General features: G+C 35.7%; 2 protein-coding genes and 1 pseudogene across 2 annotated transcripts; 2 read left to right on the top strand and 1 right to left on the bottom strand.

The window, feature by feature from the left end:
* The first annotated feature begins 9,495 nt into the window (after positions 1-9,495).
* On the top strand, positions 9,496-13,012 carry LOC120127615 (luc7-like protein 3). Its single transcript, XM_039145474.1, has 9 exons — positions 9,496-9,574; positions 9,606-9,688; positions 9,801-9,929; positions 10,077-10,116; positions 11,533-11,608; positions 11,699-11,899; positions 12,126-12,338; positions 12,421-12,818; positions 12,918-13,012. The coding sequence occupies exons 2-8, from the start codon at positions 9,646-9,648 to the stop codon at positions 12,772-12,774; spliced, it is 1,056 nt and encodes a 351-aa protein (XP_039001405.1). The 5' UTR covers positions 9,496-9,574; positions 9,606-9,645; the 3' UTR covers positions 12,775-12,818; positions 12,918-13,012.
* A 727-nt stretch (positions 13,013-13,739) lies between these two features.
* On the bottom strand, positions 13,740-18,332 carry LOC120127614 (conserved oligomeric Golgi complex subunit 7-like). The gene is made up of 10 exons (XM_039145473.1): positions 17,998-18,332; positions 17,476-17,565; positions 17,255-17,374; positions 17,055-17,156; positions 16,668-16,948; positions 16,109-16,254; positions 15,789-15,987; positions 14,758-15,418; positions 14,216-14,548; positions 13,740-14,076 (listed from the first exon to the last, which is right to left on the bottom strand). The coding sequence occupies exons 1-10, from the start codon at positions 18,280-18,282 to the stop codon at positions 13,798-13,800; spliced, it is 2,496 nt and encodes an 831-aa protein (XP_039001404.1). The 5' UTR covers positions 18,283-18,332; the 3' UTR covers positions 13,740-13,797.
* Positions 18,333-19,196: 864 nt separating this feature from the next.
* LOC120127566 lies at positions 19,197-20,176 on the top strand (annotated as a pseudogene).
* The last annotated feature ends 336 nt before the right edge of the window (positions 20,177-20,512 follow it).

Here is a 20,512-nt window from a genome sequence, read left to right as displayed (position 1 = left end):
GACTTTTTAAGGTGTAGGTTGATTATGGTAAAGTAAGGTCTGTCAGGTTGATCCAGTATATATGTCTTCTTTGAGCTTCCACTATCTTGAAGGGATGGTTGTTATGCTCATCTTATAGAGATACTTCTTGGTTCCAGAATCTCAGGAACGTCTTTGGGATGTGTGGTGCATCATTCAGAGCTTAAGATCGTCTCTTATGTCGTTGTAGCACCATTCAATATTCGAGCTGCCTTTTTAGGTTTTCAACTCGAATCCTCCTTTGGTTTCAAAATGTTATTTAAAAATTTACATATTGAAACCCCCTTTTATCATTTTTCATATCGTGCATTAAAGATTTAAAAAACCAATTTTTACAAATAAAAATCAATCCTGAGAGGCGGAATGAAATCTGAAGATAATCTCTTTCACATAGAAATCTATGTATGATTAGAATGGACTTTTCAGGTACGTAACGTAGGCCAAGGCTCATGGTTATGAAAGAAAGGGATAAAAAGACCCAAACAAGTGTTTAAGGGTAATTGAAACAAGGATCAATTCATTTTGATGCCTTCAATCTTGCCTTGCTTGACTTGGATCTGCTTTGCTGGGGATTTTTCCATTTCTTTTTATGGATCTCTCTAGACTGTCAATTTTTGGGTTCATTTCCATTTTCTCATATCTTCATCATTTCTTGTTTTTCTTGTTGAACATGAATCTTTGAACTTATTGCACTTGATCACCCTTGTATCTTGAGGCTCAATGAGTTACCTATATTGATTCATTCTTTTCTTTTTTTTGAATATAGGACTTTAATTGCTTTGAGCACCTCCTTTTCCTCTTGCATTTTGGAAATTCTTTCATTATTCTTGAATGGATTGATCTTCAAGTACTTTGTGTTTGATCTACCATGTAGTTCAAAACTCTCTTCATTTCATGAAGATTTGCCTTCGTAATTGACAATCTTTATTCCTGTGAGCAGATATCCTTCTTCTTGCCCCCAATGTGGAGGGTGATCCTTGGTTAGGGTTGAATCAGAAGAAAAATATTATAGGCTCAAAAGGGAATAACAAGGGATATATATATACATATATTTGAAAGGATAAATGAAAAAATGTCGTTCGTCATCTCATATACAGAAGCCTTTGTAAAAAGAGGTATCCCTAGGGGGATTAATATTCAAGATTAATCTTTATTTACATGAAAACAATGTAATTAATGCATAATATATTTATCTAAATCAATCTTTTTTCTTCTTCTTTGAGTATGCCCCAATTACTCGAAATTATCTTCGATAAGTTGATCCATGATGTCTCATCTTGTCTCTTCTTGCAGAAAGATTCACGAATAATTGAAAGTTTGGTTCTTTTGAGGTCTTTTGGTTTATAATGGTTTTGTATTTGGAATGACAAATGTGGTGGAATGTTATAAACCAATCAACTCTACCCAAGAAAGTAAACATCTAGATTTGGTGTCTCAAAAACAGGTAGAGGCATTATTTCTGAGTCTCAGATAAATATATGGTCAAGATTTGATTTTGGTGAGGGTCAAGTAATTGGCATTGATGGATTATGGAAGGTATAATTTACCACTTGCCAAAGATCTATAATTCTTGAAAAAGAATATTTAATCTACTTGATACTCAAAAATTTCAAGATTAAAATTTGATTCTTTTCTCATAATTATAAAAGCAACACAAATTTATTTATTGCACAAAAGGCGGAGAAAGGAACAAAAAACATATTCAAACAAGATGCTGAAAATAGAAGGTATTACAGTGGTAGATAACAACTTCCACTTATTTATCTATCATGCCTCATCATTCCTTGAATGTTGGGTGTGTACTTATCCCAGGATATTCATCTTTATTTGCCCCCCATTTCTTGATCATTTTTCGTGTCAAGACTCCTTTGTCAACAAGCATCTCTATTTCTTTTAACAGTGACCTACAATTGCTCGTGGAATGCCCTAATACCCCTAAGTGGAAATCACAAACACTATATTGATCATAACTATGAGCAAAAGAGTTTGGTGGCATTTTCATTGGTCTTGGTGTGATGTATTGACCTTTAATCAAATGAGGGTACAAGTCTAAAATAGAAGTTTGAAACACCTTCAAAGTATTTCTTGATCATGTGACTTTCTTTGGTCGATCCGAATAACTACTTGCTCTTTTTCTTTTGCCGTTGCGGGGACTCTGAATGCGACATTCATTTACATCATCATCTTTCGCGTTTTGATCCTTCGGGCTCTTAGATGTGACTTTTGAGTTTCCTTTGTTGATTACATTTTCAATTAATTCTCCATTTGTCATAAGATTCTCGAATTCCTTCGTCGGATTTTCCAACATTAACTCAAAGAAAGGAACAGGAAGGAAATTTCGAAACATACGTTATATCTCTTCTTCTACCATGAGAGGTTGAACTTGTGCTGCCACTCCTCTCCATCTTAAGGCATACTCCTTAAACCCTTCATTAGCTTTCATCTTTACTCCTTGAAGATTTATACGTGTTGGAGCTAAGCCTTTAACATACCGATATTCTCCCAAAAATGCATCAACTAAATCAACCCATCTCTTAATATACTCTTGGGTCAAATGATTATACCATACAATTGCTGGTCCAGTGAGGCTATCATGGAAGGAGTGAATTAACAAATCATTAGAATTTAAATATCCTTCCATTTTTCTGCAAAACATTCTCAAATGGATTAGGGGACAAATGGTGCCATCATATTTCTCAAAATCAGGCCTTTTGAATTTATGGGGAATAACCAAATCTGGAACCAAGCTGAGCTCTCTTGCTTCTAGTTCTTTGTGGGAGGCATTAACACCTTTCATATTTCTGATTGCTTCATCCATCCTCTTGAATCTCTCCTCATATTGTGAATAATTAATGAAGCTATTCTTTGGGTTCGAATGGGATTCCCCTGGGTATATTATCATTCTCGACTCTTGATAGCATGGTTGCTCTTTATCAGTTATCTCTTCTTTATCAGATGTCATCCCCTGACTAATTTGATTTAATCCATCTGGTACTGAATCTGATGCTTCTTTCATTGTATCTTGAGGTAACCCTGTCAATTTTTCTGGCTACTGATCTTGTAGTCCCTCATAAGATTGCTCCATTATTTTCATGATGATGATACAATAATATGAATGAATGATCTCGATTTTACTGTTACAAAACCTTTCATGAATTATTTACATGTTTTTATAATTAATGTATATAGCAATACTTAAATAATATAAATGTGAAATGCAAAAATAAGAACGCAAATTGTGCAATGCAAAAGCAAACACAAAAGCATGAATACAAAAATGAAAATGCAAAGATGTGAAATGCAAATGCATGTATGAAAAGGTGTTACTCAAGAGTGATCATCTTAGAACAGATTTCATTGAACACAAAAATTTCCGTGGATCAAATAAAACTTTTACATGTAGGGGATAGCTTTCACTCCTAACTTCAACAAAACTATACATATAGGGGATAACATTCTCATTTTCTTCTCTAAAGCCAAGTTAGTCTATCAGCTTATGGGTCATATTGCTTGTCTGAACTACAGCTTCTTCCAAGACATTCTCTTTTTCCTTCATCTTCTTGTGTCAATTCTCAGAGTTGCTCATTTTCCCTTGTAAGAGAACCTTTGTGTTCAAGAAGTTTTTGGACAACATCTTCATATATGTTGTAGTTCTTTTTCAGTTTGGTGACCCCTGTTATCCACTCTTCTGAGGTGTTTCCTATTCCAGCATTTTGAAAGGCTTGACTGAGCTTCTGGAAATCTTCATGCATGGTTTCCATTTTGGTGCTCAATTTATCGTTTTCAATCTTTAAATGACGTATTTAAGCCTCAGACCTTAGCAAATCTTCTTCCTTCTGGACGCCCCTACTGATACTCTTACCTTTGAAGTCTTTTGGTATTAATCTAGCAAGACCTTCAATTACCAAACTAGGTCAATCATTTATCATAAATTGTAAGGTTCCATGATCCAAAAGATTATGGACTCAAAGTTTGAAGGCAAGACAATTCTCAATGGTATGTCCTTGAGCTCCTGCATGATATTCACAATAAACGTTGATGTCATACCAATTCGGATACGGATGTTGGAACGGTTTTATGTAGTACGGAGCCACTTCTCGTGCTTCAAGTAGCTTTTCATATAACTCTTTATATGATATAGGGATATCATCAAAATGAGAACCACCTTTTATATTGGATTGAACCTGAGTTTTAGACATCAGGATCAAACTAAACTTTGACGATTTCAGATTACGTGATTTTTTCTCATCTCTGGGAGCTTTTACCGTTGTCACCATTTTTTTGGTATCTCAAGACAGTTTATGAATACGAATGATGATTTTCTGTAATTTCTCAAATTGGTTAAGATCCGAAGTTCCTTGAATATATGAAATTGCAGGATTATATTCATTGACCACTCTCTCTTTTTGTGCAGGAGTCTCTTTTCCTTTGGCTAAAACAGATATTCTACCCATCATCCTGGACATCTGCTCTCTTATTTCTCGTATCTCCTTTTTCTCTTCAATGGGCATACGATTTTGGGGTGTATAGCTCTACTCTATCTTCGGGGTTCCCTTAGGATGACATTCCATGGTTGCGTCATATTTTGTTCTATCATAAAACTTTTTGTCCATTTATGAATTCTTTCCAATTTGGTGAACAGTCTTTCAAATCAACACCTTTTGGTTATGCTATGATCATACAATGCAAACAAAAGAAATCAATATAAACAAGTTAGAGCAAAACAAAATGTATGAAAAATAAAAATGAGAAAAAAAATAAATTGGTTAGTACCAATTAATGGAAAGAAAAAATCCTATCTATCAAGGTATAAATCCTAACCTCATGCTTTCTAGTTCCATGCTTTGTTTGGAAAATTTATCCTAACTGCATGATTTCTAGTTCGCATGCATTTATTCAGGAAAAAGAAAATAAAAATAAGTTAAAAGCTAGAGCTTATCTCTCCTTTGTGTACACATATGGACATGGTTTTAGTATTGTCTTAAATCAGGAGAATTTCTAGGGTTTATTATATACAGAGTTTCAGTTCTAGGAGTAAAGGTACTCGAACTGTCCTTGTTGGTGCCTTCTTGGGCTATCAAACCCTCAATCCTAGTCCATTACAGACTTAAGGGGATCGAGTTTAATTCGAGGGGAAACATTTCCCTATGCCTGACATGGAGAATAAATTCTCACGAAGACATAGAGTATATGAACCCTGAAAGTTATTTGCTAGGTCTGACACGGAGAATAAATTCTCACGAATAGGTCGCTTTCACTTCCACTTAAAAGGGACAAGCTTGATTATAAAGCTTATGTTATGCAATGCACGTGTTGTGTGTGAGGAGAAATTTTCAAACCTTTGACAAAAAAATAATATGAAATTTAATATATGAAAATAAAATAAAAACATTAAAATATAATGAATATTATGAAAATCATAAGTAATAAAAATTTTGAAAGAAAAGAATTATAAATTAAATAAATATGAATTTTTAATTTCTAATTGATAGAGACAATTTATAATTGATTTAAAGCTTAATCATTGTCCCCAGCGGAGTCGCCAAACTGTCGTAACCGGTTTTCGCCCGGGCACAAATATTTTACTTGGCGGGAAAAATAATGTGAATAAATGGTTTTTATTGAAATGTTTTGGGAGTCACCATCGGCCTTTTGGGTCAGGTAGGTCGAATACCTAAAAACATATTTTAAAAGATTTTTTAAGAAAACATCAGTTAAAAAGATAAATTTGTATGTGTTTAACCAAAAATTCATTCTTTTTAATAGTAAAAAGGGATTCGTGGTCGGTTACGTTTGGGGAAGGATTAGCACCCCACAACACCCAAAATTAATACCTTTTGATTATAAATTCTCTATTATTGGAAATTTAAGAATTCAAAAATGTGCTTAATTCATAATTCTATTATTTCAAATTTATTAGTATAATTTTAAGAAAAATATTTATAATTTTATAAATAAGATATTTATTTACTTAGAAATATCATAAAAGGACTTCCATGTGCTTTAAGACAGCTCATTTCTTAATATTAAAAAATAAATAAATAAAACATTTCTCTAAAAATAATTAAAATATATAATTTATAAAAATAAGATATTTATTTATTTAAGAATATCAGAAAATGACTTCTAGGTGCTTTAAGACAAACCTTTTCTTAATATTAAAAAATACATATTAAAATATGATTATCTTTCCTAAAAGTAATTTATATAAAATTAATTTTATAAATAGGATCTTTTCAAAAAAAAAACACAGGTAAATAAATATTATTTATTATATATATTTATATGACTACATAATAATAATAACAATAATAATTAAATGTATAAAAATAAAAAATATAAATAAATAATGACTAAAATAAAATTAAAACTATAGTAAAAAGTAATAAAACTTGTAAAATAAATGAAAGTATTAAAATTAGTGACTAAATTATAACATATTAAAATTAAATACCTAATTCATAATTAATTATTTAAAATTACCGGGGCTAAATATGTCATTTTATCTTATTATTACTTTAGTTACTAAAATAAACATAATTAAAATAATATAATTTAAATGTAAAATATTAAAATTCACAGCCCTAATTCGAATTTAGCCTTAATTAAATATTTCGGGATTAAAATATAAATTATTAAAATTATGAGGGACTAAATAAGGTATTTAACTTAAAATATATATAATTAGGTCATGGACTAAAATAAAATAAAATTCCGAGACCAAATTAAAAGGATCAAAAATTAATTTCAGTGACTAAATGTAAAATTACAAAACCTATAGGGATTGCGCACGTGGTTTAAACATTCCCTAAATTATGCATACACCCCTCCCAAAACGACGTCGTTTGGGGAGAGGTATATAAACTCCAGAGACGACCCTAAATCCCCTCATTTCTCTCATTTTCTCATTTCTTCTATCTCTAAACAAGAGAACCAGAGTTCTCTGCCTTCTCTCTAAATTTCCCTCGCCGGAGGGAAATCGGTCGCCGATCGGCAGCCATAAGCCGCCGTCGACACCGCCGAAAAATATCTACTTACCTTAAAATGAAGATCGAAACGCCCTAAGGTTGATTTCAGTATCCTTTTTTCTTAAATAACCTTAAAATTGCCTAGATCTACAAAAATACCTTCGGGTATTTCGAATCTTTGCATGGCTCGTGGATGTTCATGGTTTCTCCGGTGACCGTGAGGTTCTCTTCGGTAAGCTTCTATCTATCTCTTGGTTTAATATTTGGTAGTGGTTGTCATTGTTGGTTGCTGTCTGTCTTGTTGTTCGTCCTTGCTCTCTATTGGTGTCTCTCAGTTCTCGTTCTTGCTCTCTATTGGTCTCTTCTTTTTTGCAGGTTTGGTGGCCATATTTATTGGCCACCACAAAGCTTCCGTTGGACTGGTTAAAAGAAGGATCGTTCGGTAAGTCACCATAGCTATGGTGGTGACTCACCATAGAGCTTGACGTGTGGAGGGCGTCGTGGCGTTTCTAGAGCATTCTGGCGAGGCGTCGGCAGTGGAGTGTAGACGTGTAGGCGGCGTCGCGTGGTCCCTAGGGTATCATAACCCTAGGGTTTCACCTGGAACCATCTGGGTCGTTGGATCAAATTCAGATCTAACGGTTGTGAGCTGAGGCGGCTGGCTGAGATGATGAAAACCCTAGAAGGGTTCTGCTGGGCCTGAACTGGATTGGGCCTCAGGGATTTGTAAAACGGGCCTCATGGTCTGGTTGTAAATGGGCTCTGATTTTGGGCTTGTATTTTTTTAATAATAATAATAATATATATTAATAATAATGATAATAATAATAATTTTAATTTTAATAATAAAAAAATATGAAAAAATTAATGTTTACAAGAACGAAGGTGGTTTTAGCTCGAGAAGAAGATGCAACAACTTGCTATAAAAGATCATGATATTGATGAAAAGAAGACTTATAAGTTAATTCCCCAAACACCCCCAAACTATTTTCTATTTCTAAATTGTTCCATAAACTTTAGCGAAAACTATACATATAGTCTGTTATATTTTCAATCTGTTTTATTTTAGTTATCAATTTAAAAAACTCGATTTTGATTCCTTACGTTAATGATTCTTTTGATTTTGATCCCTCAATCGTTAAACTCCTATTAACTCAGTAACAAAAAATTGACTTATAATTAAAAAATAAAACAAAAAATACTTGTTTTCTTTCTGACCCTTATAAACACATGCTCATAAGATGTGGGAATTAAAATTGGGAGGGAATTGCAGCATTCCAGGTTAGAAAAAAATGTAGAAATAATTTGAAGGCACAGATTTTTAACATTGATCTTGAGTTGCAGAGATGATAGATTCCTCAAAGTTCAGGTCTGATTTTTGTTGACTTTAGCTTCTTGATGAATTTTGCCTTCATCATCCATATATAATCATAGTTCTTAAATTCCAAGACAGAGATAAATTTTTGCCTTACTACGTTAAGGTGATTACAAAGTAGTATATGTTCTAAATATGCTCAACAATTTGACAATGAACGCTCAATCTTTCTGCTACAGTCGTTGTTGCTCAAAACCGTGACCTCTAGGAACAACAATTCATTTAACCATTGAGGTAAATTGGTCCATGTCAATATATCACTTAACATTACATATTATTGGGATACGATAAAAATTGATCTCATAACCGTTTGAACTATATAGTCGTTTGAGATTATGAGATTATATATATTAGCATATCTGAGATTATATATATTAACATATCCTAATCAACCGATTAATGCACAACTCAAAAAGTCAAATGATCGTTTTGTAATTTTTAATAGTTGAGGAACTCAACAAAGCAACACCTTATTGTTGGAAGATCGTTTTATAACTTTTAATAGTCAAAGACTCAATACAGCAACACCCTATAGTTGGGACCATTGTATACTTTATCCTATGGATAAATCGCATTGAATGAACAGTGGTCCAATTATAATATAAGATAAAATATACAAATGATCTCTTGACTATAGCGCATTATTTTGTTAAGCCTCCAGACTATTAATAGTTATAAAATGATCCCTCAACTATAGGTTACTATTTTGTTGAGTCTCCTAACAATTAAAAGTTACAAATGATTACCTAACTATTCATATCACCCAAATTCGTCATTTTTTATTAAAAAAACTGATGACAATCTAAGCTGAGCGTTAGCATGCTGACTAGAATATGATAAAATCTTATCCTAGAAACACAAACGACTATCATATCTCAGTCAACATATTATCATCCGACTCGAACGATCGTCAATTTCATAATGAAAAAAATGAATTTGGAATATATGAATAGTTATATGATCATTTCATAACATTTAATAATCGAGAGACTCAACAAAATAACTTTTTATAACTGAATGATCATTTTATAACTTTTAATAGTTATAGGACTCAATAAAGCAGTAGCCTAGAGTCTAAGGATCATCTGTGTACTTTACCCTTATCTATAACACTTGTTCGGGTTCAGGCCAAGGTTTAGCTTAAAATAATAATAAAAAATCTGCGGCGCCTCTCCTTCCGCAAAATCATAAATCTCTTTCCCTTCGGTTTGCATTCGGTTGGATTCTTTTGGCGGAAATATCATCAATTTCATTTAATCCCTCTCGCTATTTTAAATCCAAGTTATGGATGCACAGCGAGCTCTGCTTGACGAACTCATGGGAACGGGTATATGGAAATATCGCATCAATTTGGTTGATAATTTTTTTTTAATTTAATGGGTTTATGTTATGCTACTTCATTTTCTAACTATTTTGATGTCTTTTAAAAAAAATTGTAGCTCGTAATTTAACAGAGGAAGAGAAAAAGGGGTACAGGGAACTTCGATGGGATGATAAAGAGGTTTGTGCATTTGATATGGTTCGCTTTTGCCCTCACGATCTCTTCGTCAACACTCGCAGTGATCTCGGTGCGTTTTTAAGTTTTAATTGTCGATTTGTCTTAATTTCCTTTAGCTGATTCATATCTTATAAGTAATCACTGAGCTGCTTTTAGAGAATGTGAAAGTTTGATGACCGCTTTATGTTTTGTGGTGTTCTGTTTTGGTGCATTTCAGGACCATGCCCTAGAGTTCATGATCAAAAGTTGAAAGAAAGGTGGGATTCAATGGGCATTCTTTTTGGATGTCTATACCGTGAGATTTCCATTTTGTCCAAATTCATCACAAATAGCTGTTTAAATGCCTGTTCTTTTTCTGTTGTTTTTTTAAACCTTAAATAGCCTCGTTGGTTAATAGTAAACTTTTAAATAACTTTTCCCAAGAATGTTATTGATCTTGTATTTACCTTAATTAAGTTAGCTACTTCATATGTCCAATTGTCCATGTCGGATGGAACTTTATTATGCATTACACGTGGTATGCTAAGGTGTTGCTGGTTTTTCTTTTTTGAGGTAACTGATTTTGATCGGATATTTGCAAGGTGTTCGAAGAGATGAATCTTACCAAAATAGGATGTCACTGGAAAAAAGGGGGCAAATATGTTTTATGATGGATTGGATCCCTTCTAAAACCTATGAATTTTTTTACAGAGAATGCTTTAGGACCTCAATTGTGTTTTATAAGGAGAATGAAAAAAATATTATGTATTTCATGTACAATGGAGTGGTATTAGTCAGGATGGTTCATATTGCAGAAGTTGATATAAAAGTAATTGATTTTGTTCCATTCCATCGGTGCTTAGCCCTTGAATCCTTGCTTTTGGATTTCCCTCCTAGCCCTTGAACTAATTGTGGCTTTTTATACTAAATAATTGGGGGGTTAACGGGTTGTTTTCTTGCACAAAATTGCATGTCTATTTTTATATCTTTTTGGATCCTGGTGACATTCTTGATTAACATTTTAACATTTCCTCTCTGCTTGTATTATTAATGGTTTCATTCCTGGAGACCAATTACCATTGTCTAAATCTTTTCCCTTTTGACCTATTGTCCCTTTTCATACATTTTTGGCTATACTTTGCCTTCTGAGTAGCTTGTCCTTGTTGAAGGATGAGATGGTATTATTGAAAGAATGACATCAAATTTAATGAAAGCATATTAATTAAAATGGCTGTAAGATTTTGATGTTCCCATAAGGGTTAATATATGGGGAGAAAGGTAATCCTAGGTAATTTATGGTAATTAACTTTTCAATAAGTATATTTTGGGTGCAGTATTGTTTTTAAAACTAGTGAGAATAGCCTCACACTTGTAACTTGCCACATGTAGACAAAAAAAAATCCTCTAAGAAGTGCTGGAAAAAAGTTTGTGTTCTAAAGAGCCCATGGTTTAAATTATATCATTGCCGCTGCTTTGATTTCTGCTCCCATTTGCTAAATTGATGTTTGATATTTTCCCTTGTAAGTTGCATGTTGTATCTTGCTTTGTTTAGAAAAATAGTTTGTTAATTAGCTATTTTGCAGCCTCTAACTTTGGAAGTAAAGTGTCTGGACCAACTATGCCTTTTCTGATCAACATACATCTTTCATGCGGGATTCATATTTTAAGTTTGTGTTTGGTATTTGTGACTTTAGTTTTGAGAAGTCCCTCAGACACGATGCTTATGTGCCGAAATTTGAAGCTGAACTGGCTAAGTTTTGTGAGAAATTGGTGGGTTCCACTGCCCTCACTTTTTAACTTATTATCCCTCTTGATTTCTTGTGAGAACAATTGTAATTTTCACGTGCCTACACTTTCTAGGTGATGGACCTTGACAGAAGAGTTAGGCGTGGACAAGAGCGCCTTGCTCAAGAGGTGGAACCAGCCCCGACCGCGCCACTATCTGTAGAAATGTCTGAACAGTTATCTGTCTTAGAGGAAAAAATAAAAAATCTGCTGGAGCAAGTGGAGAGCCTTGGTGAATCTGGAAAGGTGGATGAAGCTGAGGCACTTATGAGAAAGGTGCTGTTAAGGTTTATCATTTAGTGATTGATCCACAAGTAGTGAAATATTATTCACTCAGTGTTGCCACATTCTGGACGGACAGCATTTGACCACCTTGGAAATTATGTTTCTGCTCGATTGCCTCTTTAATATTTTTATTTTTTCAATTTCACTTCTGGCTTTTATGTATATAACAATAGGCAGTTCAGGGTTTGATGCTTGACCTTCTGTGATATTTGTTTAGGTAGAGGCACTTAATGCTGAGAAGACAGTCTTGACTCAGCAACCTCAAAATGATAAAGTATTGATGCTTGCACAGGAGAAGAAAATGGCCCTATGTGAGGTTTGTGGATCTTTTCTAGTAGCTAATGATGCTGCTGAGAGGACTCAGTCCCATGTTACAGGAAAGCAACATATTGGTTATGGAATGGTTAGGGATTTCATCTCCGAGTTAAAGGTAAATGTTTCTTAGAAGAATAATTTGCGGTCAGTATATTTAACCTTTTTTTGTGAATGAAGAACATGAACGAACTTTTCAGGAAGCAAAGGAGAAAGCGAGGGAAGAGGGAAGATTAGCTAGAGAAAAAGAAGTTGAAGAACGGAGAAAGCAGAGGGAGAAGGAATACGACAGTAGGAGGAGAAGAAGTCATTCAGGTGATAGTGACAAATATCGTGATCGGGTCAAGGATTCGGTCAGATACCGAGAACGTGACTTGGACTGTGAAAGGTCTCAAGAGCGGAATGGGAGAGGTGGTAGGGATGGAGAGAGGGAATGGAGGTACAAGAATGGTAGAGATGGAGGCAGGGTTAGGCACCATAATCGCAGCAGGTCCCGTTCCCCCGTTATACATAGTCACAGGAGGTCCTCAAGAAGTCCGGTTCGGCGTAATTAGTTCCATTCTGTACAATAGATGTTTTGGCTTTGAAAGCCAATGAGGTAGACCTCTTATTTTATTTCTACTTTACAAACGTGTGCTTTTGAAGTAGTGCTAAATTTTGTCATCAAGGATGAAACATTTTTCTTGGTAACTCACAGCTTGTTGGGACCATACCAACTTCCTTTCATCAAAATTACTAGAGAGGAAAAGGGTTGAGGTAGGTATAACAATATTATTGTTTAACTCCTTTTATCTTGGACTAAATTTATATCATGCATTTGTGAACGTACTTGAGTCTCTTATTTATCCCTTCATCATTCGTATTGCTTTTATCCATAGTCAAGCTGCTGAGAAAGACGATCTTCCGACTTTGAGGTAACAGATCAAATTTCAGTCACACCACCACAATGATTTAGTTGACTTCCTTAGGGCACGCGTTTATGTTTTTTTATTTTTTTCTTGTCTTTGTTGATGCTTAGTTGGCTTGCTGTTGTGGAAGTACAGGGAAAATCCGAGATAAATTGATAAAAGTCCATTAACCATACATGGTTCGAAGTATGAACCTAGGAGTAAAATTTGGTTGCTTTCGTTCTTTGTGATGGATTTGTATGATTACAATGTTCTTTGTAGTGGTCCATTAACCATACGTGGTTCGAAGTTTGAACCTAGGAGTAAAATTTGGTTGCTTTTGTTCTTTGTGATGGATTTGTATGATTACAATGTTCTTTGTAGTGTAAATCCCGATTTTGAAGGATGGGATGAAGTTGGTGGTTTGGTTCATAAACGCGCCCTGTAGCCTTGCTGTATTTATTATTTAGAAGCTGAAAAACTATAGAAGTTTTGGTGCGTCCTAAATCAGTATTGGTCCAACCAAGATTGCTCAGTCCCCTTTTGTTCTGATAATGGTAGAAAATCATTTACCAGGAAACTGGTGCAAACTCGTGCATGATAAAAAATGAAAAGTAATATCAATAAATTTTGAGGAATGCAAGTAAATATGGTCGCGTTGATCGAGTTATTTTGAAATTACAAAACTTACTAATCCAAATTCAGACGCCGAATTTTACACACAAGGTTGGCAGTGGGAAGATCAAGTTGGTTCCCATTATCGGACTTCAACAGGTCTTTCAACTGATCTCTAGGCGTCCCAAGGCAGGTCTGAAAGGTTGCAAGAGCCGGAGGAATTGGCATTGAGAGAGCAGACAGCACATTACTCAAGTACTCAATATCAACCGACAGCTGCTGTGCTCCACGATCTGTTATATATTGGATCCCACGCAGCTGCTCCATGTACAAGGCGGTGGACCCTTCAGCAACCTTCCCAAAAACACAGCCAATATATAATAATAATGTTAATCACACAATTTTTTTTTTTATGAAAAAAACAAAAAAAACATTACATTATCTTTTTTTTCATCTTTTTATTGTTAACAGTTAAAATGGGATAGAATGCTACCTTGAACATCCATTCTGTTGCAAAGAACTGAGCTTCATCATTGTTGGCGTCACTGTTAGAAATACCCTCAGCAAGTGGTTCCAATTGTTGAGGCAAAGTGAGAAGATATTCACCCACGCTTGTCACATAGGACTGAGGGTACGCACTGAAGGTTGGTAGAGGGAAAGCACTTTGTTCCTCTGCTGCAGACCAGATCAGCATACGGGACACATCACTGAGACGTTGTCGTACTTTTGATATGAGGACATCGTACACCAGCTCATTCACTGCTTCAGTGAATGCAGCTACCCTTTGGGATGCAAGTGGAAGTGCATGAAATCGAGGATCTTTAGACTGCACAACAACAAATTATCATTCTCATTATGCAGAGTGCCAAATGGACAAGTAACACCAGAACGAACAAAACACAAGACAATTTAGGCAAAATCAACGTAAACAAAGTGGATTTCAAATTAACCTCTCGCATCTTTTAGCTTTTGTTGGCTGAATGCCTCATAATATATGCGAACAAAAAAGGAGGAATATATTTTATTTACAATTACCTGATCTAAAAGGTTAAATAGTTTCCGGGACTTCTCAGGAACATTAACAAGCCGCACCGCTGCAACATCCAAGGCACCTCTTTCACCCAATGGTGGCTCCCCATTTCCATCATCATTTGCGACAGGCAGCTGGTTTTGATCCAAACTCAAACCAAATGATGAATATGACAAACTTGTGCTCAATCTAGCCAGAGTTGCTCTCAATGACGCTTCAGAGACAGATGATCTGGTTGTTAGACAGTCTGCAACTGTGAGTATCTGTAAGGCCCCTTGAACAATTGACCACTCCTCTTCGTTAGAGATCAAATCAGCTTTTCTTGAATTTTGAGCCCCTTCCTTCTTGTCCAAGCCAAAGTCCTTGTGGTCCACTCCACAGACAGCTCTAAGTGATTTGAGGGTGTCTTGGAGGGTAGAAATGTACTGTAACATTATGTCATCAAGTGCAAGAATCAACTCATCAGCCTCTGAACCGCCAGTAAAGCTGAGGCACCTCTCCACAGCTGCCTCAAGAAGTAAAATAACTTGAGGAATAGATTCTTCCATTCTTCGAACTGTCTCACTAAGTTCAATACCCTGGGCTCCCACACCACGTGTGACAGCTCCCCTTAGATCCACCCCAGTGATCTCAGAGGAGAGGATAGCCCGCTCCATGTGTCCATACCTGTAACATAGCCAACTTGCTCATTAAAAAATGGAGAACACCAAAAAAAGCTCTGTAATACAAAAGAGATAAAATTGAAATAATTGGAAATGATAGACATGGTAAAAAGGTTTGTCCACATCTTCCTCTGCTTATAAGGAAAAAAATTAAACCCGAATGGAACTTGAATGGGAGAAATCACAAGAATAGGGATGAAACATAGTACAATTTGCCGGTTTCCCATAAACAAGCTGATTACAGATCCTATACATTATAATTAAGTGTGTGAGAGGTACATCGAGGTAGACTTTGTGCCCCAAGTGATAGAAATAGCCAAATAGGAAAACACAAAAGATGGGCATTGCATTTTGTTATCTTTGTAATAGCTTACCTCTGTTTAAATGATTCATATGGGGAGTAAACTGCCTTCAGTGTGTCCATTAAAACTTGGAGATCAGACTCTGAAAATAAGTGCTGGATATTTCTTGCAAAGATGACAGTCATATTGTGTAAATCAATCAGAGCTTCTAGATGCTTAGTCTGAATCTTACTACCTTTTTGCAGATCTCCAGATAAAATGTCTAATATACCTGAAGTCATTAACAAAGAGAGTGGGAAAAAACTAATCCTGAGCTATCCAGCTGAAATCGGATAGATCGATCTACCAATGCAAATAATAACATGAGGAATATCATGAAAGTTAACGTTTACCCTTAGAAAGTGCTTTTGTTTCAGGAACAACCTCTCCTGTAGCAAGGTTGATGCGGGAAACAAAACTTGACCCCACAGCAGCCATGGTCTCTGTGAGAAGCTTTGGGACAAGAGCCATATAATCATCAGGAAAAGCAAACATACACCTGTGAAGAAGAGTTTAGTGGATCTTAGTATTCCAAATTTATTTTCTGGAAGAGAGATTTTCCAAATATCCGGTAATATTTCCCGAGTTTCAATTAAGATAGACAAATGTGATGAATTTAGTTGATGCTTGGTTCCTTCAAAAAACCCTCCATTAATGAATGTTGAACGAGTGACTTTGAAAACAAAAAACAAGATGCATACATATATATAAACACACACATACAAATATATATATATATATATAGAAAGCAAGTAACATAAGCTCCAAAGTAATGAACTCTTTTTTGCAGCAAATTTTTGGGTAACATAGAATCTAAACCAATTAAAACTTCCCAGAAAATAAAATAAGAACGCATGGGAAAATGACTCTGAGAATTAAAATGTGGAGCATTGAAATGTCAATAATAAATACCACTTCCATTCTTGTTCAAGGTAGAGTAGCAACTCGTCATAGAAAGTAGGAAGCCAACTTGAGAAAGAAACAGCCAAAGAACTTGACTGTGATTCAGTATTACTTGCCAGCCTTTCAGCTTCACTCTTCTCATTAGCAAGCTTACTAACTCTCTTTTTAGAGTCAAAATCATCCCAGAGCTGCTTTATGGGCTTTAGGTGAACTTTGGTATAGTGCAACTCCAGAGATCTGAATCTACCAATTCGGATAAGTATTCCTCGCAAATCTTGAGCAACATCAACCTGTATAACATAATAAGTATAAATGTATAGAGCAATCACTAAGTAAAACAGGACAATGGAATTGCAAGTAAAAAATCAACAAAAGTAACGTACAAAATATAGTAACCTTGCGATTGGATAATGCATCAGTAAGACGAGGCTGCACCATTGTGTCCAACCTGTCCTCTAAGACCTCAAGTTGCTTCCTAATATTCGCAAACTCAGCCACCTAAGAACAGGTTTAAGGGCAGCAATTAAATCTTGAAACCAACTTTTATGCATGAAAAAATCAGATAACATCATAAAAGAGCTGTAAAATATAGTTACCTCCCCAACAGCAGATAAGCAATGTCTCATGTTAGCCAAGGTTTCTGCAGCACGTGGAAGATCCCCGGAGGCAAACACATCCTCTACTGTTGCACTAAGTTGTGTTAATCCGGCAGCATCCTTTTTTGCAGATACAACCAAACAAATATTCAACAACACTAACATGAACTTCAAAAGTTGAATATATGAAAGGTCAGGATGAAATGATCAATGATCCTCACCTGCAGTGTCTCGTATGCAGCTTCCATTCGCTGCTTGACAGTGTCAACTTTAGCAAGAGCAGATATAGACTCTGCCGATGATCCCTCTGCCTGCAAATAAGAGCCAATAAGTTGCGAGATCAAGGTAGAAAGTAAATTCATCTTCAGATCCATAAATTAATTATAAAACCTACATCAAATCCAATCTTATTTCATGGAATTAAAACTTAACAAAATATAAGCGTAAGATTACTCTTAACAGTTAACTTTTTAGCTTAATTCAGAGAATAAGAGGAATCGAATCTCAATTCATCTCAAATTTAAACAAATACTATTCCATGGCATTAGAATATGACGAAATTTAAGCGTCAGATTAACATTTTATCTTAAATCTTTATGTAAGGGGAATTGAATCTCGGTTCAGCTCAAACTTAAACAAATCATATCATTTTGACCTTCGATGAACAAGGAACCTTCCGAGTTTCCGGAAAAGTACTCGAGCAAGATTGAAATTATATAAGATCTGAAAGGCAAGTATCATACCTTCTTGAGCTTGTCAAGGATGCCGGCAACAGAACTGCGGAGAGAAACGGCATCGTCTTGAAGACGGAGAACATCACGGGTAGCGCGAGGGACACGGAGGAGAGCGGAAGAACTTTGCTCCTCGAGGGAAGCGGCGATCTCTTCAGATACCATTTGGAGCTTCATTTCGAGATCCACCATGTGCTTGTCGAGGGAGTCCTGAGGGTGCCGAGTCTTGCACGCCGTGTTTATCCATTTCTTCGGATCGAATTTCTCGTCTGAAAATGGACCTAGATCAAGCATCATTGTATCTTTTCTTCAGACTAACAGGTCGTAGTACAGAGGGCGATTTTGTTGGTTTTCCGGAGCAAGTATTCGTTGCGGTTGCTAATGGTGCAAACTGACGATACGGGAGCGGAATTGAGTTGCCTTTCGGTATTAACAGGGCCGTCGGCTATGAGCTGTGGACCGTGGGCCTCTACGGTGGCGTTTAGAACACTGTCTTTCAATATTTAACAAAATTTTGTTGGCGCACCAATGGTCGTTTCGCCATCAACTGCAGCCCAAACCACAAACATAAGCCCGATCATATCACAGCCCATATAAGGGTTACCATCAAGCAATCGAATGTAAATCAATCGAGTATTTGATGAGTTATTCATGAATCATTCTTACAAAATTTATTTATATTCATTTATTAAATTAAATAAATCAGTATGAACATAATTTTTATGTTCATTTAATAAATGAATGAACACGAATAGATGCGTTTTTGATTCTTTTATACAAAAAATAAACTCATATATAAATTCGTCTATTTACTCGAATATAAATTAATTTATAAATTCACTTATTATTTTTAAATTTTTACAATATAGATATTAATAAAAATAAGAACTAAATTCAACACCCAATTAATTTTGTAATTCAAACTGTGATAAGTAAAGAACATAAAAACTGGAAATAAAGGGGTATAGCTGGCGATTTTTCCTAGAAAACATTAGAAGAAATGCAAAAGCAAATTGCAAATAGGCCTAAGCCCAATCGTTTATTTACTTTTTCTTGGAGGACAAGCATAACTCTAGCCGTTACATGTGACGTGTGCTTCGAGAATCATCTAATACTTGCGTAATCCTTCTAGAAATCTCTCTACCATCTTTGTCCTTCGTCTGTAGTATAAAAACCCCCCACTATATCCTACAGCTCAAGCAGGCATAATCTTCAAGCATTGCTGGCTCTTATTTCCCCCATCTGCTCCCACAAACGAATTTGATAGTTTTCTACTTACAAATCAACTATCAATGGCTTCTCTAGCTCTGAAGAGACTCGTTTCATCTAACATCCTTCCTAGCTCCTTGTGCGTGATCCGCCCAATGGCCGTTGCTCCGTCCACCTCCAGGCTCTTCAACACCAACGCCATCCGTGAATTCGACGAGGACGGTCACGAGAGTGACTTCAGCGACGACCGACGACGCGTTCGTTCACTTCCTAGCCGCGGTGATGGTTTCTTTTCAGGTGATTGTCTACCGTTCAGTTTTCCATTTCGAGTTATTTCGTTTTATTTTTCTTCTATTCATCTGAATTTGTTACTGATTTGGCCAATCCGTTTTTTAATGTGCAGATGTGTTTGACCCGTTCTCCCCAACGAGGAGCCTGAGCCAAGTTCTTAACATGATGATGGAGAATCCAATTGTCTCTGCTTCACGTGGCATGGGAGGAGCCTCCGTCGAAGCTGGGACGCCAAAGAAACGGATGACGCTTTGAACTTAAGGATTGACATGCCGGGGCTGGGGAAAGAGGATGTCAAAGCGTCCCTGGAACAGAACACTCTGGTCATCAAAGGGGAGGCCAAAGAATCTGACGAGGAGGAAACTGACGGAAGGTACACCAGCAGGTCCGTTTGCCTGAGAAAGTTTACAATACTGATCAGATTAAGGCGGAGATGAAGAACGGTGTGCTCAAAGTGGTGGTTCCTAAGATCAAGGAGGAAGAGAAGAATGATGTTATTCAGGTTCAAATCAATTAATTTGCTGGCAGAAGAGGCTGATTGGGTTTTTCTTTGGTAGGGGCCTTTCTGGGTTTTGGTATGGGTAAATAAGGGCTTGGAAATATAGTAGGGAAAAAGTGTTAATTTTGAACTTAACCTTCATTTTTGAGTATCGGAAATCTTTTTAAATTTTGGAAGTGATGTTTTTAGTCATTAGTTGCATTCCTCTTCTCTTGGAGGTTCCTTCCCCTCTTTAGCTTTAAAACACAGCCATATAATCAAACAATAAAAATATACATTTACTTATAATTTTCAGAGTCAGACTTGATGCATGAACAGATGATAAAGTCATGATTAATTGATCCCATAACCAAATTTGGAACGACATAATTTTACTCCACAAAGATGAAGCTTAAAGGCTTGGTAATTCCGTACTCCAACTTGATATTAACCAAGTGTTTGGCATTAATAATGGAGTGTTTGGTTGTAGAGAAAAAGAAGCAAATTAATGGGGGGTTGGAACGGAATTCGAAGGTATCAAAATGTGGA

Source organism: Hibiscus syriacus, unplaced genomic scaffold (assembly GCF_006381635.1).
Source record: "Hibiscus syriacus cultivar Baekdansim isolate YM2019G1 unplaced genomic scaffold, ASM638163v2 tig00110469_pilon, whole genome shotgun sequence".
In the NCBI taxonomy this organism is placed as follows: domain Eukaryota; kingdom Viridiplantae; phylum Streptophyta; class Magnoliopsida; order Malvales; family Malvaceae; genus Hibiscus; species Hibiscus syriacus.
This window is presented reverse-complemented; position numbering and strand designations above follow the sequence as displayed.

Excerpts from the sequence above, each read along its gene's own strand:
- LOC120127614 (XM_039145473.1), bottom strand. The coding sequence starts at position 18,282 with ATGATGCTTGATCTAGGTCCATTTTCAGACGAGAAATTCGATCCGAAG. Across the intron at positions 16,255-16,667 it reads CTTGAACAAGAATGGAAGTG|GTGTATGTTTGCTTTTCCTG; the intron begins GTATTTATTATT and ends TCTTCTTCACAG. Across the intron at positions 14,077-14,215 it reads CAACAGAATGGATGTTCAAG|GTTGCTGAAGGGTCCACCGC; the intron begins GTAGCATTCTAT and ends GTTTTTGGGAAG.
- LOC120127615 (XM_039145474.1), top strand. The coding sequence starts at position 9,646 with ATGGATGCACAGCGAGCTCTGCTTGACGAACTCATGGGAACGG. Across the intron at positions 9,930-10,076 it reads CAACACTCGCAGTGATCTCG|GACCATGCCCTAGAGTTCAT; the intron begins GTGCGTTTTTAA and ends GGTGCATTTCAG. Across the intron at positions 12,339-12,420 it reads ATTTCATCTCCGAGTTAAAG|GAAGCAAAGGAGAAAGCGAG; the intron begins GTAAATGTTTCT and ends CGAACTTTTCAG.